Source organism: Alosa sapidissima, chromosome 22, assembly GCF_018492685.1.
Source record: "Alosa sapidissima isolate fAloSap1 chromosome 22, fAloSap1.pri, whole genome shotgun sequence".
Taxonomy (NCBI): Eukaryota; Metazoa; Chordata; class Actinopteri; order Clupeiformes; family Clupeidae; genus Alosa; species Alosa sapidissima.
Window position 1 is genome coordinate 30232284 of NC_055978.1, and position 25108 is coordinate 30257391.

Genomic DNA, 25108 nt, shown 5'->3' on the forward strand with positions numbered 1-25108 from the left:
ACTCCTGTCTTCTCTTTGGCAGGTGTGTATCTGTGCGCTATGTGTATCGCCTTTGTGAGTATACTAGGGAACTTCAACAACCTGCCAAGACTACTGTGAAGCTCAACATTCCTGAAAGTCCACACAAGGCTTTGGTCTCTCTATGGTGTGCACACACACACTCACACACATACAGACACACACACACAAACGTACAGACACACACACACACACACACACACTCACACACGTACAGACACACACACACATAAACAAACACACCCACACATGCACACACACACACACATCCATCTCTCAGGGGAAGAAGCACACACTCCTCTAGCTCATGCCATGTAAATCCTCCCCTCCGTTCTCTAGAGACCAGAAGATCACAGCGCAGTGTGTGTGTGTGTGTGTGTGTGTGTGTGTGTGTGTGTCTGTGTGTGTGTGTTCCTGGGTCAGGACTCTCACCACAGATAGTGTATATCAGAGAGCAGAAGAATGTCCAAATGATTAGCTGAGGAGTATGTTTCATTTGTTTTATTGGATTGCAAATGATTTGAAGACATTTGTGTTTTTGCCATTATAATAAACATTGTCCAACATGACTCACTCTGCTGCCCCTTATATCTGACACACACAAACACACACAAGCACACACACACACACACACACACACACACTCACACTCGTGTATACATTGTAAAGTTTGTCCAAACAACTGATTCAACGTGCTTAATCCCCAGATGATAGAACATTGAACTGGTATAAAAAATGAGAGCTGGCCAATCAACTTGCCCAACATCGCTCGATGGTGTTTTATGCCCCCAACGTCGTCTTCCAGGCAGCGCTGCCACCGCTGACTTAAAGGCACCTAATCCTAACCCCAACCCTAACCTTAATCCTAACCTTAACCCCAACCCTAACCTTAATCCTAACCTTAACCCAGGCCTAACCCTAGTGCCTTCCAGGCAGCGCTGCCTTGAAGACAACGTTAGGGGCATAAAACACCAAGAAACGCCCAACATACTCTTTGCATGCCCTTTACCATTGCTTGTGTTGAACCCTGACTGGGGAGTGAAGCATCACACTCATTCAGCACCATCATATGTGTGGCGTCCAGCAGAGGGCAGTAGAGTCCAGTACCAGATTGTTGCCGTAGGAGACCTGTTATGTCTATGGTAGATCTTGTTGCTATGGTATTTCAACGTTTGGTACGGCGAGTGTCATGTCAGCCGCCATTCCCACGGTGCGCTGAGTCCTCACTCTGTCTTTGTGCTCCTTCAGTGGCATTTTATCCTGACACACACACACACACACACACACAAAGACACACACACACACACACACACAAAGACACACACACACACACACACACACACACACACACAAAGACACACACACACACACACACACACACACACACACACACACAAAGACACACAAAAATACCCACACAAAGACACACACACATACACAAAGACACACACACACACACACGCACACACACACACAATACACAGAGTGTATGAACCCCCTTTCAGTGCAGTGCCTTTGGTGTCACATGTATCCATTTAATATCCTCTGTAACTCATCAATCAATAATCAATAATCAATAATTAATGCAGAAATAGTGACAGTGCCCCCCACATTTATAGGCACCCCTGGTAAAGTTGAGTAAACAAGTAAGGGATAATGTATAGAACACCGATCATTATTGGGAAAATAAGTCCCGACAGGGCGAACTGGACCCACGACGCGCAGAGGAGGGGTCTTGTTCCGCCCTGAAGGGACTTTTTTTCCCAATAATGATCTATGGTCTACACTGACAGCGCATAGAAAGCAAGCTGGCTGAACTTGATATGGTTTACACTGACAGCGCATAGAAAACAAGCTGGCTGAACTTGGACAATCATTTCCCCCTGAGGTCAGAGGATAATTACGTTGATAAAGTAGCCTATGCTGTCCACACATTGAACGATTGACTGAAATAACGTTACAATGCACAAAGTGCATTGTGCTGGATGTTAACTTGACAGGACAGGAGCCTATAACGGATTAGCTATAAGCTAGGCTACCTTTTAGGAGGCCTATGCAATAACGTTACTTGCAAGCCCATGTCTTCTTTCTTAAAACAAACAACTCAAATGGAGTGTCAACTTTAACTTTAGGCTACCCTGCATATTGTCATTTGCGTGAAATGTAGGCTAACGTTAGCCTCCGTTCTCATGGATCATAAGTCTCTCATTAAAATGATATGCTGAGGAATATGATAAAAAAAAAAACACTTTGTTAACGTCACTACCCTATGCTATTTAGCCTACATGACAAGTTTTTCCTCTTGAGCATGAAGATAACATTTGTGGCATAACTTCGTAGCTTCATAATGCATGCTTTGTATCCAAATGTCTAGCACCTAGGCCTGCCTACTTTATTGGCGTTTTAAACATTTTTAGCTTTGAACGGACACATCACAAAAAAATGAAATGTCTCCTGTACCACACAGGGGAATTTCCGTCTGCTTTTCTCTGCCAAAAGTTAACAATTTTCAAGCTCCTTGCGTCTTTCTCTCAATGTATTGCTATACCGCTGTGGGTTTGCTTGTCCTTAACGACGGTTGTTAGGGACCTGAAACCGGTCTATTAGAAGCACAAACTCCATTGCCATTGACAGCGGTCATTATTTTTTTCAGAGGTCCTTTCCTCAGAAATAATGACCGCTAGAACTTTGGGAAATCCCATTCAAGTCAATGGAGCGTTCTACTTGCCTTGTGAAGATCCGTGTAATAAGATAAAATATAATCTTTTGGCAATAGATTATTTTTATACGTGTTTTTAGTCAACTTATCAGGGGTGCCTTTAAATGTGTGTATGAGAGACAGTGTGTGTGTGTGTATGTGTGTATGTGTGTGTGTGTGTGTGTGTGTGCAGGATGCGATTTGTAGGGGGGGATGGTGAGGATTTCCCCCCCTCTGGTTTTCCTATCCCTACCTCTGCTAAATTATTTTTATCCCCGGTGGCGACAACATTTATCCCCCTCTGCCCCTCATATTGATTAATGCTACTTCAGATAAGTAAAGCGCTGCAACGTGAGAACAGTCTAGTAGGCTAGCCTACATAATAATCTGACATCAGAAACGCACCGTCACCGTCAGCACTGATGCTGCTGACACAGTGGCTGCGTGATAACTTAATTTGGCCTTGATCGTGCAGGACATTTCAGAATGTCGAGTGTGTCATAAATGGCTAGTTTCAATGGAAAAGTTAGCTGTACAAATGAAAGAAAATGAGAAGGATTCAGTGAAGCATAATAATGTTTTACAACCTTCAAAATTAGAAAACTGATGCAACTGAGATGGAGGACAACTGGACGTAGAGTAGAACGTAGGCCTATTGTCCAAAGGAACTTACATTAAATGAGGAGATATTTGCTGAATGTCACAAAAAGTGTTACAGAAATTGCTTGGCATCGCTTATTCAAAACACTACTGAAACACCTGTAGTTTGCGGAGGACGAACGAGAAAGCACTCGTTTGATAAATCAGCCAGTAGGCTAGGCCTAGTAGACAAATCATTTTTAGAAATAATCTGTAGGCTACTGCAAAAACGAATGTTGGTGGGTATTTAAACTATCTAGCGGGTGTTTTAACAGCTGCAAGAAATAGAAGCTTCATGGTCTTTATGTTCTGGTTCGTAAATTATTTTCATAAAACTTCAAGTTGCCCTATAACTTTACTCTCCAAACTCTTCACTGCACTGTAGGCAATTAACTGACAGTATGTTAGGCTATTTATTTTCTGTAGGCTACAATAAACACATTTATTTTTTCAACTTTTGCAATATTACGCACTTGGCTACTGAACGCAAATCAGCAGGAGAGAGAATGCACGTAGCCTACGCAGCGTGTAGCGCAATGTGCTATTTGGTTACCAACTAACACTGATAGCCAATTCACTAACTTAAGACTTCAGTGCCATCATATACAACGTTTTTCTTACACAACAAATACAGAAAGGATGGAGGCAGCAAAAGTAGAGGAGTCATTTCAGATGGGGCAAGAACAAGGTGAATTTGTATGCTTGTCAAAACGTAGTCCTACCCTGCATTAGAGGAGCTGATCATCATACCAAGCACACTCGCTGTTTAAAGTCATACACCACGGTAAATTAAAACTAAAATGTTACAAAGGTGGCAAAAATAATATAGGGTATTATTAGCCATGACATTACTAGGCTATGAATTGTTCGTTTGTTCATTTTTTTTTTTTGGGTGGGGGGGGGGGGGGGGGTTTACAAACTTAATCAAAATCATCCCCCCCTCTGGTTTTTACACAAATCGCACCCTGTGTGTGTGTGTGTGTGTGTGTGTGTGTGTGTGTGTGTGTGTGTGTACCTCCGGGGTAGCTTTGTGGCTGGTGGTTCCAGGACTGTCTTTAGGGGGGAACACAAACCCCTTCTTACTCTTCAGCCAGAATGTCTTCTGATTGCCTTTCCCCTGCACACACACACACACACACACACACACACAAACGTACACACAGCTACTGATGAGATTTACTGTGGAACACACACTAACACAACACTACATATACTACAAGTTAACAATGTGTTATTCAACAATATGTCTGAATCTGGGTAACACATCTGGGTAACACATCTAGCAGGGAATTCAAGCCTAACCGTTGCAACTTTGCCATCAATCATGTTAAGCCTAACGTCTCTATACACGATGTGATTGACCCTATCGAAGTTGAATTTTTCCAGCTGACAAGCCAATGGAGAGTTGCTAGATTAGCTACCGCTAGGGTGCGGCTAGATTTCTAGGCTAGTCAACTTTAGCAGAGGTGCCAATAATTCTGGAGGGTACTGTATACTATATACTGTACATATACTATACTGTAGATAATATGTATTTACTGTAGATATACTGTAGAAATATGGTATATATACTATAGATACTATATCCTGTGGGTATACTGTATACTAGATATACTGCAGATGTCCTTATATAACCCACCTAGACCGCTATGATCACAGAATACTGGACTTCTTGTAATCCCAAGAATTTCAAAAACTACAGTAGGAGGCAGAGCTTTCTGCTACCGCGCACCCCTCCTCTGGAATAATCTCCCTCCCTCAATCCGATTAGCAGACAGCCTCCCTATTTTTAAGTCTAGACTTAAAACACACCTCTTTAGTGCTTCCCATAGTTAGGTATGGTGCAGTGTGGAACTTCACCCCCCTCTGGGTTTTTTGGAATGGACCACCCTGCTGTGTCCTCGTGTAACTGGCACCCCAGTCATGCGTGCGATGGTGGTTACTGACCATACCTGCGCTGGTGTCGACTAACCCTCACCATGCCTTAGTTATGCTGCTATAGCATAGTGCTGTCAAGGACTTTTCATGTGTCACGCCGTACAACCCCCCCCCCCTCTCCTCTCTCCCCTTCTCTCTCTCTCTCTCTCTCTCTCAACTCTCCCTCTCTTGCCTATTCTCACTATGGTATCACGACATATTACCATTGATATACTAATGATATTAACCATTTTGATTTATAGTAATACTAACCCACTCTACATCTCTCTTTCTTCCCCCCTTACCTCACTTGTGAGGTATACCATCACCAGTCACCAGCCATCCGTGTGTTTGGCCCTCATCTCACTCATCTCACCTGAAGTCCCGTCCCTACGGCTGCCCTATCATCGCCTATTGCTGTCCCCCTGCCCGGACTCCTGGCCCGTACAGCCTAGCGACCCACTACTTGCCCTATGACAACTCCTAATCACCCTGGACAATTCCATCTCCTACACTGGACTATTTGAACTTTCTGACCTAATGCATTATCATACCGGATATGTAACCACCCCACCTCTTGTAACATACACCTCAGGTGGCTTATAAGTATATATACTCTTTTGATCCCGTGAGGGAAATTTGGTCTCTGCATTTATCCCAATCCGTGAATTAGTGAAACACACTCAACACACAGTGAACACACAGATACTGTAGATATACTATAGATACTGTAGATATGCTATAGATACTGTAGATACTGTAGATATGCTATAGATACTGTAGATATGATATAGATACTGTAGATATACTGTAGATACTATAGATACTGTAGATATACTATAGATACTGTAGATATGCTATAGATACTACAGTATAGATATTGTAGATACTGTAGATATGCTATAGATACTGTAGATATACTGTAGATATATGTACGATAAGCAGGTACGCTAGTGGCTGCAAGACTCCAGGTGTGCACCTTGATGTCGATGTCCCCTCTCTCCTCGAGCTCAAAGACCCCCATCTCCCTCAGGATGTTTGCGGTGCTCTGGGAGATATGGATCTTCAGGGCTGCCGTACGACATCATCAGCATGTCAGTCACATTGACATCACATCACATCACATCATTACACAATACACTACGGCATCACGTTTGAGTTAAAGTTGACATTACGGCATCACGTTTGAGTTAAAGTTGACATTACGGCATCACGTTTGAGTTAATGTTGACTAGTAAGTTTGACTGTTTCAATATAATATTAATATAATATAATATAATATCAATACATAACATCAACTTAATATCGATATATAATATATTATTTATCAGACACTTCTATCCAGCATGACACAGACTCGCAACGGTTGACTCTGGAATTAAATCCAGGCTGTGTGTGTGTGTGTGTGTGTGTGTGTGTGTGTGTGTGTGTATGTATGTATGTATGTATGTGTGTGTGTGTGTGTGTTGCGTGTGTGTGGTGTGTGTGTGTGTGTGTATGCGTGTGTGTGTATTGCGTGTGTGCGTGTGTGTGTGTGTGTGTGTGTGTGTGTGCTGGGTAAGGGACTCACACAGGCTGTTGCTCTCCATCCTGGACGCCATGTTGACCGTGTCCCCAAACAGACAGTATCTGGGCATGGAGGTGCCCACCACCCCCGCCACCACCGGACCTGAGGGGAGAGAGAGCCATGACAGCGTGTGTGTGTGTGTATTAGGGGGAATTACTACGCTGCTCAGACCTCCTTATCTGAATGTGAACAGAGGAGGGGTCAGTCAGTGTGTTTGTGTGTCTCGGTGGGTATGTGGTGGTGTGTGTGTGTGTGTGTGTGTGTGTGTGTGTGTGTGTGTGTGTGTGTGTGTACCTGAGTTGATGCCTATGCGGAGTGCCAGCCTCTCGGTGGGCATGTGGCGGTGTGTGTGGTGTGTGTGTGTGTGTACCTGAGTTGATGCCTATGCGGAGTGCCAGCCTCTCGGTGGGCATGTGGCGGATCTTAAACAGTTGGATAGCCGCCAGGAAGTGCAGTGCCATGGTGGAGATTTCGTCCGCATGCTTGTTGCCGTTGACGATCGGGAGCCCACTGGCCACCATGTAGGCGTCGCCGATGGTTTCCACCTAACGGAAGGGTAAACATTCCATCGTCATGACAACACTGACATAGAGATGAAATTATTTGGTGGGCATGGTTCATTGATGACATCAGGGGGACTGAAAAATAATTATTGTCATTTCATGATTATTTGAAAGCAGCAAATACCAATGTTAAGTTATCCCTGAATATGATAAAGATAAAATTCACTTTCTTGATCTTGAAATGTATAAAGATGTTGTGATATTTAGGAAGGATGCACATAAAACTTCACGCTAAAAGTTCCGTCCTCCTACACTTACTAAGAACCTCCTTTCGGACATTTTCAGAGACAACGTAGGATTTGCGATAATGATCATGATTTGAACAGAAATTGTGAAGATGATGGTGTATAATTGCTTCAGAGAACGTGGCTACTCATCTAAAGATTTGGACGCAGCTCTTGCAAGGGCCAGCCAGCTTATGTTGCTAAGGTGTTTTTCCTGTTCCAACACAGTACTCCCCACAGGAGCATAGTCTGGGGGCTGCTTTTTCTCCTCCCCTCTCCTCATGTTATGCTGTATTCCTCCTCAATGCCCTGTCTTCCTGTCCTGTCTACCCCTTGTATGTATGTTTGTATGTTTACTGCTAAACATGTCATGTCATTTGTATATTTACTGCTAAACATGTCATGTCATGTGTATATGTACTAGTCATGTCATGTGTGTGCTGAAGTGCTCTTTGTGCCCTGCTGTTTCATGTTGGGCGCTGTGCCATGCTGTTTCATGCTGTTTCCCGTTGGGCTCACTAAACGGCAGTTACGATACCGACGTGCCGAACATGGACGTACAGCTAAAATTGGTAATTGTGATTATGCTATGAAGGAAAACACTTAGAACGCTGGTCAATATCGGGAAAATAAGTTCCAATGGCGAACCGGATGGAGAGGTCTTGGCTCGCTCTGAAGGGACTTATTTTATACAACAGCCGATCAACCGTCTGCTTTGACTTTTGAATGAAGTTTCATTGCAAAAAGTGACCGGACTACTTGCGGAGTGATATGAAAGAAGTGAATCAGAGGAACAAAACTCATTGCCATTGACAGCGGTCATCATATATTTCAGCGGCCATTACATGGTGCATATTTTACCATATAACGTTGGAAAATCCCATTCAAGTCAAAGGAGCATTCTACTAGCATTGTGAAGTGCTGGATGATACTATGGATATGTGTGGATATGTTCTTCATACTTATTTAGTTCTTTGGTGACCCCATCTGAAGCCTATTGCTGTGGCTTGGTATTCCGGTTGGAACACGGTGACTTGGTATTCCGGTTGGAACACGGTGACTTGGTATTCCGGTTGGAACATGGTGACTTGGTATTCTCAGAGCCCTAGAGAGAGATCTATAAGGCTCTGGCTCTGCGCAGAGCCATATAAAAGTTGCAACAATGGGTGTTCAAAATTAGTTAAGGTCACATGGTTCATGCAAACTTCAAAAAGTTCCCGGAAGTGATTGACAATGGATTAGAATGCATTAAATAAGCTACTGTTCAATAAGAGACAGAGCCACAATTTTGGGTAATTGACAGACAATAAATGCATTGATATACAATATTTATAACACAGTGTAAGTACTGTGTAAACTGTGTAGTTCTCCTACCATTACAACAATATTAAATTAAATTCCAGACCAGCCTGCTAAATATCGGAAGGTGACCTTTTTTTCTCCCTTTTACGTATGTGTCACTTAATATTAATTTCTGTACAAAACCAAGACGGGAGATTCTTTAGAAAACGCAATAGCACCCACCTCATAAGTGTAGCCTAGGCCTATCTAAATTATCGTTATAAAAAAAATGACCTAGCCTAGTACGTGACTCAAGAGCTGTAAACAGTGTTTTTAAGACTGCGTTTAGCCTACAAAAGCGCATGGAGATTTTAATTTTGCAACGAGAAACTGTAACACAGCTAGTCTAAGTCTAACATTAACTTGTCTGAGTTTTCTCCCCAACGTTTTCTCTGGTAGTTCTTCACTGATCTGAGATAATGAGCGAACTACCTTAAGTAGCTAGCGTCTCGAGAGAATAAAGTTTAAAAGTTTTCTAACATCTCTCCAGTGTAATGGTGGGCATGTTAAGTTAACCGTAGCATTACCTATAAAGTAACCCCATGGTAATGTGATGCGAGTGATCATAATAACATATAAAACGTGATATAGTCCTTGATAAATAACCAGGCTATGAACTCATAAACAACAGCATTTTGTCACTGTTTGTCATTCACCATGCTGTGAATACAGCATAAAGATGCTAGGGCCAGGCTAAAGAGCTTGAGATTCAGAGAACCTGCATGGTTGTGCTCATCCTGTCAGAAAATAGCAATTTGATCAGTGATCATGCACTGAGTACAAGTTATAGTAGAGCGGCTACAGGAAAAATCGTGCAAATTATGATACAAGCGTGGAATTCAGCAGGTATGTGCTCAAGACCAATAAAATCAAATCTACCTGATTGGCCACTTGAAATGGCGGCCATTTTCCAAGATGGCCGCCAAAAAAGACCCCAGAAATTGATTTATTGCTCAGAATTGACCAAAGATATTATGATACAAGCATGAAATTAGGCATGTATGTGCTCAAGACCAATACAATAAAATCTGCCTGATTTGCCATTTTTAATGGCGGCCATTTTCCAAAATGGCCACCATGAAAAACTCTAAAAATTGATTTGTTGTACAGAATTGACCAAGGAAATTATGATACAGCCATGAAATTTGGCAGGTATGTGCTTAAGACCAACGCAATACATTCTAACTGATTTTCCAGTTTAAATGACGGCCATTTTCCAAGATGGCCGCCAAAAAATACCATAGAAATGGATTTGTTGCACAGAATTGATCAAACAAGTTATTATACAAGCATGAATTTTGGCATGAATGTGCTAAAAAAACAATACAATCAAATCTACCTGACTCGCCACTTGAAATGGAAGCCATTTTACAATATGGCCGCCAAAAGACTGAATTTAGCTCAGAAGTGAGCAAGAAAATTATGATACAAGTATGTAATTTTGTGTGTTTGTGCTAAAGAGCAATATAATCAAATCCACCTCATTTGCAACTTGAAAATGTAATATGGCAGCCATTTTTAAAGATGGCCACCAAATAAGACACTAGAACTTCATTAATTGCAATTAATTTAGCAGATGTGGCCCAAATCAATGTTAACATTCACTACATTTCTGTTTCCTTCTATGATGAAGTCATTGGAAATTCAATCAAGCAAAAATCAAGCAAAAAGGCACATAACTGAGATTCAGTGAAAAAGCACTGGTAGTTTACTTACAAGACGATTTATACAGACAGTATCTTCACGAAGTTTAGCGTTTGCAGCCATCTTGAATTTAGTCACGATAAGTCGAGCAACGAGTAAGACTGAACAGGTATGATAAGGGATCAGATTCCAAAAAGAATTCAGTGGAAATGCATGGATTCCAGTTTCTTCCAGTAGCAGCAACTGGAATCCATGCATTTCCACTGAATTCTTTTTGGAATCTGATTTTGCTTTTTTACTGCTTTTTCAAAGTTCTCAATGTCTCGTTTTAAATGTCAGGGCCCTCGGAAGTCTACCAATGAAGTGTGGAGATACATTGAGCCTCGTAAATGGGTGTAAAACAGTGATTTATTTGCATGGCTAGCCCGATGCCGAAGCACCACTATTGAAAAAGCTGTTGGTAGCATCGGCTAACTAGCGCCAGATTTTGGAGTGCAGGGGACAAGCCGAGATGGGCTATGAGACATACGTTCACACTCGGTATCATGTTTCAATACACTTTAGGTCAATATCACACCGGAATTCTCCTTTAAACCAGCCACTGAGGTTATTCGGAATTAATTTTAGCCACTTACAGCGACATTGGACCACTGCTGATTGATTCACTCTGGTTGCCTTGTTCTCTAACTCGCGGAACATTATTACCGTTAGTACCATTAGCACGTTATTAGTGTTTTTAAACACCCATATCGAGAAAATCATAAATTACCGTTATTAGCATATTATTACCACAATGGTATCGCATCACGCACCACCCTCCATTGACATCAAGAATTGTCATTATTAGCATGTTATCACCATGTTATCAGTGTGTTATAAGGGGCTTATTTGTCGTTAATAACTGTTACCGCTGTTATTTGCATGTAAAACCAAAAGCGACCTATGCGACCGGAAAGACGGAAGTCATTATCTGTCTATGGAGGGTCGGCGAATAAAGCGACCTAAGTGAATTTGCCGGGAGCGAACCAATCTGGGCGACCAGAGCGATTAAGCGATTTAGCCATTAAAAGTCAGCTAATATGATGGCAATGAGCGGTTCGGCAAAAAACAATTGGAATGCTCTTATCTTCGAATGTCCCAGGCTGACGAGCCAGAGCCGTTATGTGATTAGCTAAATCAAACATGTCAAAAAACAATTGGAATGCTCTTATCTTCGAATGTCCCAGGCTGACGAGCCAGAGCCGTTATGTGATTAGCTAAATCAAACATGTCAAAAAGCAATTGGAATGCTCTTATCTTCGAATGTCCCAGGCTGACGAGCCAGAGCCGTTATGTGATTAGCTAAATCAAACATGTCAAAAAGCAATTGGAATGCTCTTATCTTCGAATGTCCCAGGCTGACGAGCCAGAGCCGTTATGTGATTAGCTAAATCAAACATGTCAAAAAGCAATTGGAATGCTCTTATCTTCGAATGTCCCAGGCTGACAAGCCAGAGCCGTTATGTGATTAGCTAAATCAAACATGTCAATGTCACGTCCAGAGCCGTTATGTGATTAGCTAAATCAAACATGTCAATGTCACGTCCAGAGCGAAAAAAGAGAATTCATGACAACGCTTCTTCAACGATCTTGGCTACTTGGTAGCTGCGGTTGTTTCTGGTGTAAACGCATCTTTTGTTTAACAGCAACATCGAGAAAACCATGAATTGCCGTTATCAGCATATTAGTGTCATTGTATTATTAGCATGTCATAACCATTTTATTTGTTTGGGGGGGTGGGGGGTGGCATCACGCAACGCCTTCCATTGACATTAAAAACTGGCATTATTAGCATGTTATCACCATGCTATTTGTGTGTCATAAGTGGCTTATTTGTCATTGTGGAACATTTTTATCACTTCATCATCTATGGAAACATATTTAAGGAGAGTGAACAATTATTTACACCACATTTGCAATTTGCACATTTGAAATTTCTCGGGTCTTTTTGGACGCCATCTTGGAAAATGGACAGCATTTCAAGTAGCAAATCAAGTGGGTAATACTCCATAATAAGGTGCCATAATAAATAGCAAACTAGTAATTACCTAACCCTTTGTTAATATTTGTTAATTGTTACTAAAATATCTATTTGGCACAAGTTAATAGATTTTTCATCATTAATTACATATTAGTTGTTTGCATAAAATCTGTATGTTAATGTTTTAACAAATCTATTAACTAATATTGTATTAATATTTGTTAATAGTTAACTAAATGTCTTTTGGCACTAATTAACAGTTATTTCTTACATCATTTAAATATTAAATGTTCATTTACAAACTATATGCTAATATAAAAGTTAATGACATTATTATTTATCTAGCTTTTCTGATTAGCTTTGTGGAGAATTTATGGAATGTATGGTTTATGGCTGTATGGTCTTGTGGGGTGCATAAGGCACCCTACTGCCAGTGGTTGGTTGTGTGAGGGTTTGCACACCTCTTCTTCCACTTCATCCTTATTGGATACCTTTGTGGTTGGTTGTCCTGTAATTGGTGACCCTTTGTCTAGTGTTTGAACGTAGTGTACTCTTTGCCTTTGGAAGTACTATTTGGTTGCTGCTTGAATTTGGTGAAATTCAGGGGAGGGGGGTGTAACAGAGTTAGAAATGTAGTTTAGTGTTTGTATGTGATTTTCGCCGTAATTAAGCAGCTTTATTGAGATTGGTGTTTTGGAGCCCCCTTTGGAGAAACTGGAGTATTCCCGGTGGGCCGGCCGATCAGTCTGCGCGGTGCGGGCCGGCCCATAGAGCTATTATCGCGGCCATCGACCTGACAGATGCACTAAGAATTTTCCACTTTAAAGTTCAGGAAGTCCAACCAATATTTATACCACTCGCTCACTGCCTATATGTCATTCATGGTTACCCTGCGCACATTCATCTCTCCCATGCTGATTTTTGTGTAGGCTAGCCTTCATTTTTTATCTTAATTCATTTTTGTCTTATTCAGGCGTTACAGAACTTTCATCACAAATAAAAAAAATGACAATTTAATTTGTTTGTTTGTACTTAAATTAACGTAAGCCTAAGCAGGGATGGCTTACAGCAGCAGGATTACTGCACGGGCCTACCGGGCCCAGGTCCAGGGGCCCAAGGGGTCAGGGGGCCCTGAAGCCCAAGCCTTTGCATGGAATCATTGCCTCAATATCAACAAATCAGGATGTAGACTATGAATCTGATTGAATTTACTATTGGCCATCCCCAAAATGCACCAGAATACAGGACCCCCAAACCCCCCCTCCCACATATACGACAATAAGTGGGGGGCCCTTAATACATCTGGGCCCAGGGGCCCGAAAGATCATAATCCGCCCATGAGCCTAAGCTAGAATAGAGCAAAGCCTCCTGGGAATGGGGAATGTGTTTCTGGTTTATCCAATGAACCGATTGCAGGTCAAGTCTATTTACAGAAATGTAGGGGGATAAATGAGCGGCCCCTCGTCTAATGGCATGACCCTACAAACTATCAAGTTCGAGGAAAACTACAGGAGTTTTGACAGTCGACGGATTTGCGTGGTTGCTTGCTGTTTTACATATATGGATGGAAGGCAGAGAGAAAGGTTAGAGGAGCTAAAGCATTGACGTTATTGAAACTAGCACAAGCTAATAAGCTAGCTATAGGGCTACTTTAATCGTTCTCGTACAAACCTATTCAAAGTGCCTGTTTTTTTTCCAATTATTTAATTACCTGTGTTATTAGGTTGACATTGTCTGTAGGCTAGGCCTTTTTTAAATTTATATGGGCAACTATTGAAGTGCTATAATACCCAGATATGTCCTTGCATGATGCTTGAAATTTCCATCCACCCACAAAGCTGTTTTTATACTGCACTGTTGCATATCTATCATTTATTTACTGGTTTGTGGTTGATTGGCTTGTTGTATTGCATTAGCACTATATATTTTGTTTGTGCTATTGATGTGTGTGCATGTGCCCCTGAATTAGTTAAATAATAATAAGTCACAAACTTTTCTATTAACATATAGTTTGTAAATAAACATTTAACATTTAAATGATGTAAGAAATAACTGTTAATTAGTGCCAAAAAGACATTTAGTTAACTATTAACACATATTAATACAATATTAGTTAATACATTTGCTAAAACATTAACATACAGATTTTATGCAAACAACTAATATTTAATTAATGATGAAAAAACTATTAACTTGTGCCAAATAGATATGTTAGTAACAATTAACAAATATTAACAAAGGGTTAGCTAATTACTAGTTTATTATTTATTATGGCACCTTATTATGGAGTGTTACCATCAAGTGGATTTGATTGTATTGGTCTTGATCACATCCATGCCAAATTTCATGCGTCCATCATATTTTGCTTTGACAATTCTGTGCAATAAATCAATTTCTAGGGTCTTTTTTGGCAGCCATCTTGGAAAATGGCCACCATTTCAAGTGGCCAATCAGTTAGATTTCATTGTATTGGTCTTGACCACATACATGTTGAGTTTCGTGCTTGTATCATAATTTGCTAGGTCAATTCTATGCAATAAATCAATTTCTGGGGTCTTTTTTGGCGGCCATCTTGGAAAATGGCCGCCATTTCAAGTGGCCAATCAGGTAGATTTGATTGTATTGGTCTTAAGCACATACATGTCGAATTTCATGCTTGTATCATAATTTGATAGGTCAAATACTAGGTGTTGTGGTATCTATATGTTGGGGTTAAATTCCCTGACAGTTACCAACAATGTTAACAACAAACTTAGCTTCACTGCTGCAAACAAAGTTGGCTATATGCTTCGCCAGCAAAAAAACAGCTAGCCTTGTGATAACAAAATCTTTACCTTTTGTTTAGTCCACTGAAAGTTATCCACATATGAAACGATTAAATACACAGTTATGGAGGAATTGTTTTGGGGAAGCAGTTGCACTATATCCCACTTTTGCTGCCTTTAAGCCACTTAAATCCATAGCCTAGATGAGCATTGCACATACGTTACAACTTGACGTGATGGTGAAGCTAAATGCCCAAGAAATGTCACGTCATAAAAGTTGAAGGCCTACTAAACGCAAAAACTTAATGACAGCTTGTTCGTGGTGGTGTAGTGATGCCTAATTGAAATGGGATAGGCAAGGGGTATCTGTGCTATTACGTGTGGCACATTTATTGGGCTTTTAGCATCTTTATTTGATGCTAAATTTATTTGATGAGGAACTGATAAAGACTAAGCAGCAGAAAAGTCATTGTCGATACATAAATCGTTTATTATTATAATTAGGCTATTGATAGCCTACTATTACTTTACTGCTATTACTGTTATTATTATTATTATTTGAATGAGGCAAAAGGAATGTAAATCTGAGTCTGAAATGTTGGCTACAAACAGTCTATACTGCTTTAACTGCACTGCTGCTATTATTAATTGTTAACTTCCGGGAACTATTTGAGACTTCCATTAGCTGCCATTGTTGGAAAAAAATGGAACATTAGCGTCAATGGAGTTGTCGCAACTGTACCTTTATATCAAAGATTCTATAGTTAACCATCTCTGTTTATATGGCTCTGGTTCTGGGTATTCCGGTTGGAACACTGAGGGTATTCCGGTTGGAACACAGATGGTCATCCTTGCCCTGTTAATGCACCTGCACCTTGAGGCCCAACCAAACATGTTGCCAACAATTGTTTTTAAAAGTTCTATGATGAACTAGCATATTAATTAAAGCTAGTGTATTTTAATATTAAGAAGAGTGCCTTGGTCTGAGCACTGTTTTGAAAGCAACATGTTTTCTCCCTCCAGCCTGTCTCTGACACAGAGCTGTTGTAAAGTTCTACATTAACGTTTAATCACACCAGATGTGTACACATTTACACCAGATGTAGTAGTGACCACTGGGTGTGTGTGCGTGTGTGTGTGTGTGTGTGTGTGCGTGCGTGCGTGCGTGTGTTTGTGTGTGTGTGAATGTGTGCGTGTGTGTGTGTGTGAGAATGTGTGTATGAATGTTTAGTTAATCACATGCCTTGTAGACGTCGTAGATGGTGATGATGTCATCGAAGAGTGTGTAAAGGTCATTGAGGAGGGTGACCACCTCCATGGCCGAGCTGATGGAACACATGGACGTGAAGCCCACGATGTCCGAGAAAAAGATGGTCACCATGTCATAGCTCTGAGGTGCCACAGTCTGACCCGCCATCAGCTGCTCCGCAATGTACCTGACACACACACGACATGCACACACACACGCATGCACGCACGCACACAGACACACACACATGCACACACGCACATGCACACACACGCACGCACACACACACACACACGTACTTACACAAACACACACATGCACGCACACAAACACACAAACACACGCACACACACGCAGACACACACACACACACATGCACACACACGTACTTATACAAACACACACATGCATGCACACAAACGCACATAAACACGCACACACACGCACACACGCACACACACGCACACACACAAACACACACACACACACGCACACACACGCACACACACGTGACGTGATGTTGAGCAATGGGCTGAACCGTGCCTGGTGGACTCTTCACGTGTGTGTGTGTGCGTTTGTGTGTGCGTTTGTGTGTGTGTGTGTGCGTGTGTGTGTGTGCGTGCGTGCGTGCGTGTGTGTGCTTTGGGCAGCTGACTGAGCACAGGGCCAGTCCAGCTAGTCAAGTCCAGTCAACTTTATTTATATTTATATTTATATAGCACATTTCATACACAGAGGTCATTCAATGTAAACAATGTAACCAACCAATTTTCAATGTAAAATTATCAATAGTCATATTTTGATAATGGGCAGGTGTAATATAACCTGACTCTCGCCAGATGAATTTCGTTCCGCTTAGCTCCGCCTAGCTTCTCTCACATCCATCTGGGACCTCTTCCATTGAGAGTGATTTCTGCACGAGATTGTATGGTAGAGCCAATCAAGACGCAGGGCGGGAGTTTCATAGATGTGACATAGCGTAGAAGCGACTGTGAGACTGTTCTCAGCGTCACGGGTTGGCTTCGATGTGAGTGGTTGAAGTAGCACGTCAATAGATGACGGACAAGTGGCTTATTCAATCATATGCAAGCATTTTTTGATTAGGCCCAGCCTTCTGAAGCAACACTTCAATGGATTGGTCCCAGATGGATGAGTGGAGCTAGGCGGAACGAAATTCATCTGGCGAGAGTCAGGTTACATTCAATGTGCTTTGCAAACACAAGCTAACAGGAATAGCTAATAAAAGCATAGAAGGGAATAGTTTAAACTAAAGAACTAACAGTTCATGGCTCTTTCAAACACTCCAATAGGTGGCAGGCTCCAAATTATTTCCAAATTATCATTTGAAACTTTTCCGTTGGCTTTCTCGGTGTGTGTGTGTGTGTGTAGGTGTGTGTGTGTGTGTGTGTGTGTGTGTCTGTGTGTGTGTCTGTGTGTGTGTCTGTCTGTGTGTGTGTGTGTGTGTGTGTGTGTGTGTGTGTGCGCGCGCATGTGCGCGCATGTGCATAATGTATATGTGTATGTGTGCCTGGGTGTGTGCGTGTGTGTGTGTGTGTGCGCCTGTGTGTGCGTGTGCCTGGGTGTGTGTGTGTGTGTGTGTGTGTGCCTGTGTGTGTGTGTGCCTGGCAGGGGCGGAGCCAGACATTTGAAACATTGGGTGCTTAGCCCAGTGTCACACAAAGGAAGGCTAGGGGGGTCCGGGGGCATGCACCTCCGGCAGAAAATTTTGAAAAATAACCCCTTAAATAATGACTTCTAGTAAATTCTGTGTAAACTAATGGACACATTGAGACTTTAAAAATGTGAGACTCAAGGTATATCTGACTGGCACTTTGGGTCTTTCAAGAGGGGTCTATAGGCATAGCCTATCTGATCAGCAGGCACTTAGTTAATTAAGCGTTTTTTTGAGTTATGGTTTGTATATTATAGGCTAGTATACTATGCTGAGATAACCCTGATGGGATGTTACCTTGTCTCAATACATTTTTACTTTGAACTCTGGCAAAAGTAGCCTTATGGTCAGGTTTAGCACAGCTCCACACATTGTGAACCCACTTGTTATAATGTTTAATGGAACACATGAAGCTAAGTTTAATTCAGGGCTTAAAGCTCATTTTTCAAAATGGGGGGAATTCTCCCCTTCAGTGCTTCACATAGGGGGACTAATTCAGTTGGGGGGGGGGATACATTTTACAAACTGAAATCTCATTTTCCTTAGGCTGCAGGCGTCAATGAGAGAACACTTAGACTTACATGATTTTGGTTTCGATTTTCTAATTGGAGTAAGTCTTTGTGACAACACGTCATGATACACTTGATAATGTTTGATCGTTGTTTTGGTAGGCCTACTATGAAGCATCTTTTACGTAATTAATGCGCACTCTAGAAAGTGAAAGTAGCCTAACCTAGGCCTATATGCGCTCTGTGTCTGAGCTGTCTGTGCACGTCTGCAATTGATTATGTTCCTCAAATGGAGAACACATCAATCCCATGGTATTGTTTGAAACATGCAAATTCAAAATCCCGCCGGTAGCCACGTTACATCTCCATTTCATATTTGCCTAGGCTACTAGCCTACAATAAATGAATTGAATGAACTCAACTGACAACAGGTAAATCAACTGATTCGGTCATTGAGACTCTATGAATACAGTACAACAAACTGTCTTTCTGAAGTTTATTTTTGTATTCCGGGGTACAGTAGCCTAATTGCCTAATGTCTTGACAATAGTTTTTTTTACCGGCTTGCTGTTTAAACTGACGTAAACCGCTACATCTCAGCTCTGCCATTGCATAAACTCATCGTGTGGGAAATCAGATTGTCTGTCAATACTGGGCTTTGAAAATAAGGGATAGCCTATTTGCTCAGTAATAGTAGCCTACATTTTGTAGCCTAACATTTATAGAGAAACCAAAGGGAAGTAAAATTAGAAATTAGAATCGTTGGAAATTGAAAACACACAAAAAAAAAAGATTCGGGGCTTGAGCCCTTGAAGCCACCTCCTCGCTCCGCCAATGGTGCCTGGTTGTGTGTGTGTGTGTGTGTGTGTGTGTGTGTGAAATACAGATTCTTGTTGTGCAGAGGAAGATGAAGGAGGGCCTCTGTTACCGGGGCAACATGCTGGAGAGGAGTTTGTTGGCGCGGCTTTTCTCTGCTGTGAGCTGATTGGTTCTCTCTTCCACCACTTCCTCCAGGTGGTTGGCGTATTTCTCCAACTTGCTCACCATGTTGTCTAGGATGTTAGTGTGGCTATGGAGCAGGTACACACACACACACACACTAAGCTATTTTTCGATTCTCCATGCCATCTAAAGCTATATTCCTAATTTTACAAACATTATGACACATGTTTAATAGATGGTAACTACAATGACAAATGTGTGTGTTTGTGTGTGTGTGTTACCTGTTGGGGCTGGTCTCTCGCAGGCATCTCCTGATGCTTAAAGGTGGTGTGTGTGTGTGTGTGTGTGTGTGTGTGTGTGTGTGTGTGTGTGTGTGTGTGTGTGTGTGTGTGTGTGTGTTACCTGTCGGCTGTTCTCTTGCAGGGTGGTCTGTGTGTGTGTGTGTGTTACCTGTCGGGGCTGGCCTCGCACAGCTGTCTCCTAATGGTGCTGAAGGGCAGTCTGTGTGTGTGTGTGTGTGTGTGTGTGTGTGTGTGTTACCTGTTGGGGCTGGCCTCGCGCAGCTGTCTCCTGATGGTGGTGAAGGGCGGTCTGTGTGTGTGTGTGTGTGTGTGTGTGTGTGTGTGTTACCTGTCGGGGCTGGCCTCGCGCAGCCGTCTCCTGATGGTGCTGAAGGGCGGTCTGTGTGTGTGTGTGTGTGTGTGTGTGTGTGTGTGTGTGTGTTACCTGTCGGGGCTGGCCTCGCGCAGCCGTCTCCTGATGGTGCTGAAGGGCGGTCTCAGGTCGGGCTCCTCACTCCAGCACTGCTGCAGCACGTTAAGAAGCCCCTCCCCACTCACCTGGGCAGGGAGCACCTGGGTGGACAGGTGTGGGCGCAGGGGTCCACCAGCAGGGGGCGTCTGCAGCTGAGCAATGATCTCTGACAAGCCAGTATACACAAATACACAAAAAATACTATAATACTCTCTTTCTGTCACACACACACACACACACACACACACACCTTACCATCCAGTATATACAAACACACACGAAATACTACAACACTTTATTTCTGTCTCTTTTTCAGTGTGTGTGTGTGTGTGTATGTAGAGAGACCTCTGGGCTCCAGTTTGATGCCGTGGTAAGGCCCCTCCTCCGTGCTGAAGAGGATCTCTCTCAGGATGATGGCGAAGCTGTACACGTCCCCTTTCTGGGTCCCGTTAGAGGGGAAGAACACATCTCTCAGGAGCTCCGGAGCTGTCCAGTACAGGTCTGCAACGCACACACACACACACACACACACACACACACACACACACACACACATATACACAAACACACACACACACACTCACACACACACATACACACATATACACACACAAACACACACATACACACATATACACACACACACACACACACACATATACACAAACACACACACACACACACACACTCACACACACATATACACAAACACACACACACACACACATACACACACACACACACAAACACACACATACACACACACACACACACACACATATACACACACACACACAAACACACACATACACACATACACACATATACACACACACACACACACACACACATACACACATATACACAAACACACACACACATATACACACACACACAAACACACACACACACACACACACACATACACACACACACACAAACACACACACATACACACATATACACACACAGACACACACACACACACACACACACACACACACACACACACACACACACACATACACACACACACCTTCATTGTCTTTATCATTATCACATTCCCCTGAAATGTTCTGGATCTATAGTTAATTAATGCAGTACAAGGGTAAGTGCTGTACTGTACATCCCTCAGATGCACACACACACACACACACACACACACACACACACACACACACACACACACACACACACACACATACACACATATACACATTTACACACACACACACACACACACACACACACACACACACACACACACACACACATACACACACACACCTTCATTGTCTTTATCATTATCACATTCCCCTGAAATGTTCTGGATCTATAGTTAATTAATGCAGTACAAGGGTAAGTGCTGTACTGTACATCCCTCAGATGCACACACACACACACACATACACACACACACACACACACACACACACACACACACACACACACACACACACACACACACACACATACACACATATACACATTTACACACACACACACACACACACACACACACACATACACACATATACACACACATACTTACTATGCACAGAGAATCACAGGCTCAGTCCCTGCCTCAGTCATTGCAAGCGCCTCATGCTTAATCACCCCTAAGCACACTATGTGGATACTGTTTTAGACTTGATTTAGAGGTAGTGTTATTTAGTATAATTTGTATTTTAGTATATTCTTTATCTTTTACTGTCCTTATTGCTTAGTTGTGTTTTTTATATTATATACTTTTATTACTTTTTCTGCTGTTAGTGAATGTTGTGTGTGATGTCTGTATGCTACTGAGACCTTGAATTAACTATCTATCTACATACACACATAAACACATATACACACACATACACACACACACACACACATACATACACACACCCACACAGACTCACCCTCAAAGCAGGGATTGTCTATAGGGATAAGTCTATGTCTGCAGCCGTGCTTGAGTTCCCAGAGGCCGAAGCCAGACAGCTTGACCTGCAGTCGACTGTCCACCAGACACGTGGACAACTTCAGGTTCCCATGCGACTTCAGGCTGCTCTTATGGAGAAACTCCATACCCTGCACACACACACACACACACACACACACAGACATAGAAATATAAACACACACGCACACACAGATATATAAACACACACACACACACACATTTTAGACTGCTCTGATCGAGAAACTCCATAAACTACAGACACACACATACAGTCAGGGCTGTACGTTAACTTTTTTTGCAAGTAGCACTGTTGCTACAGAGGTTAAAGGTTTTGTAGCACCAGCCACAAATTCTGTAGCATCAATATAAAACCTCTAAAATCTCTTAAAACAATCACAAGTAGGGCAGTTCATCACAGTTCATCAATTGTGGTTGGGATCTAGACCTACTGCTGGATTGATAAAAGGTCATGTAGTTGCAAACATCTCACCTGGCTACATTGTGTTTGAGATGAACAAAAGCTATCAGCATGATATGTTATTTGGTTGTTGTGTTTTTGTAAAAACAAAAAAACAATCCCTGACAGTTACATGCAGTTCGACTTTTCAACGGGTATCAGGAAGACAGGTCATGGATTTTTGTTAATTTTTCTTATACATATGCATTGGAGGTCAGTTCATTTATTTTTGAATAAATAGAAGATATGCTGAAGATTTTATTCCACTAAGATTTAATTCACGTTTAGTTCATATTTCTAAGTTTTTAGATTAGAGTAGGCCTACATTCAACCTTATTGTCATTGCACGAATGAAATACCGTTTTACATCTAATCAGTGGTGCAAATGAGTAGGCTAACTGACATGTCAAACAGTGCACCCATGAACTGCATCCCTAGACTGTTCCATACACATAGGCTACAGTATAGCCTACTGAAGATAGCTGCAGATCTGTGGCTAACGCAGTCGTAATTAAAGTGTCGTGAAGGTTTAGAGAGACTGGCTGGGCCACTTCAGAGAGATGACTGGAGCACTCAGAGAACTTTTAAACTTTTTTATTATGGTGCACAAACGACTAACGTTTCGACGCGCTGCGTCTTCCTCAGAGACAAAAAATGTGCCGCTCTCACATCTGGTGTAGCCAGTTGCACTGATCACAGTAGAAGGTAATTGCTGTAGCCTCCCTGTCAGTCTCACACGCATGCATTATTGCCAAATATAAGCAAAACTCTATCGCACCAGTGCTACATTGGTAAATCATCCATCGCACAAACTAATTTTTTGTAGCATGTACACTGTAGCACTGTACAGATACACACACTTAGAAATATAAACACACACACACACACTTCACATTTACAATGTTTTGTCTGTTAATTAATGAGCATTGTCCCTATTAAATAAATAAACAATTAAGAAACACACACTCACAAACAGTATATTCTAATATATCCATCATTGCAAATATTCTTATTTTAATAAGTACAGTTATGCTGCACAAAGGTTTCCTTACTCACATTGACAATGTCATAGTTACACACACACACACACACACACACACACACACACACACACACACACTCCACCTTACATTGACAATGTCATAGGCAAAGGACAGCTTAAACATCCAGTCCAGCTCCACGTCAGCGTTTCTCAGAACATCCTAAAAGTGCAGACACACAAACATGCAAACACATGTGCGCGCACACACACAAACAAACACATGTGCAGACAACAAACACAAATCATAATCAGTCTCTCAGTTGGTTTGTTGTCTGTACAACAGCCCAACTTAACACATTAAAAGACTGAGCAAGGGTGTGTGTGTGTGTGCTTGTGTGTGTGTGTGTGTGTGTGTGTGTCTGTGTGTGAGAGAGAGTGTGTTTGTGTGAGTGTGTGTGTGTGTACAGTATGTGTGTGTGTGTCTGTGTGTGTGTGTGTCTGTGTGTCTGTGCGTGTGTGTCTGTGTCTGTGTGTGTGTTTTTGTGTGTGTGTGTGTCTGAGTGTGAGAGAGAGTGTGTTTGTGTGAGTGTGTGTGTGTACTGTGTGTGTGTGTGTCTGTGTGTGTGTGTGTCTGTGTGTGTGTGTCTGTGTGTGTCTGTGTGTGTGTGTGTGTGTGTGTGTGTGTGTGTGTGTGTGCTTGTGTGTGTGAGTGTGTGTGTGTGTGTGTGTGGTCCTGAGTTCGGCAGGAAACTGTAGTGTAGAGAGTAGACCACATGGGGAGGTCACTCATGGGATTGATTGGCTGGATAATTATAGTGCTGAGCAGGGTGTGTGTGTGTGTCTGTGTGTGTGTTACCTGTTGGGACTGGCTTCTCTAAGGCGTCTCCTGATAGCACTGAAGGAGGTGTGTGTGTGTGTGTGTGTGTGTGTGTGTGTGTGTGTGTGTGTGTGTGTGTGTGTGTTACCTGTTGGAACTGGCTTCTCTAAGGCATTTCCTGATAGCGCTAAAAGAGATGTGTGTGTGTTTGTGCTTCATTAGTGAAACTGAAGTCGATAATTACAGGTGATTACAGGTGCAAAGCCGATGAGAGGGGAACAGGTAAGAACAGGTAAGTGTCCAGAGGTGAGACGCTAATCGCCGGACAGGTGCGGGCAGCGACGGCGTGAGGGTGTTGACGAGTCAAACAGCCCATGGGGGCT

General features: G+C 42.2%; 2 protein-coding genes across 2 annotated transcripts in view; one reads left to right on the forward strand and one right to left on the reverse strand.

The window, feature by feature from the left end:
- Positions 1 to 617, forward strand: part of tectb (tectorin beta) — a 12537-nt gene extending 11920 nt beyond the window's left edge. Inside the window, exon 11 of the mRNA XM_042078305.1 lies at positions 23 to 617. Coding sequence (XP_041934239.1) covers positions 23 to 99 — 77 coding nt within the window. The 3' untranslated portion in view covers positions 100 to 617. The remainder of the gene's footprint in view (positions 1 to 22) is intronic.
- A 333-nt stretch (positions 618 to 950) lies between these two features.
- Positions 951 to 25108, reverse strand: part of gucy2g (guanylate cyclase 2g) — a 35962-nt gene continuing 11804 nt past the window's right edge. Inside the window, exons 13-23 of the mRNA XM_042077876.1 lie at positions 24057 to 24128; positions 22429 to 22597; positions 20867 to 21022; positions 20495 to 20687; positions 19755 to 19895; positions 16640 to 16832; positions 7210 to 7384; positions 6843 to 6941; positions 6252 to 6343; positions 4371 to 4472; positions 951 to 1278 (exon numbers count right to left, since the gene is read on the reverse strand). Of these exons, the coding sequence (XP_041933810.1) occupies positions 1174 to 1278; positions 4371 to 4472; positions 6252 to 6343; positions 6843 to 6941; positions 7210 to 7384; positions 16640 to 16832; positions 19755 to 19895; positions 20495 to 20687; positions 20867 to 21022; positions 22429 to 22597; positions 24057 to 24128 (1497 nt within the window). The 3' untranslated portion in view covers positions 951 to 1173. The remainder of the gene's footprint in view (positions 1279 to 4370; positions 4473 to 6251; positions 6344 to 6842; positions 6942 to 7209; positions 7385 to 16639; positions 16833 to 19754; positions 19896 to 20494; positions 20688 to 20866; positions 21023 to 22428; positions 22598 to 24056; positions 24129 to 25108) is intronic.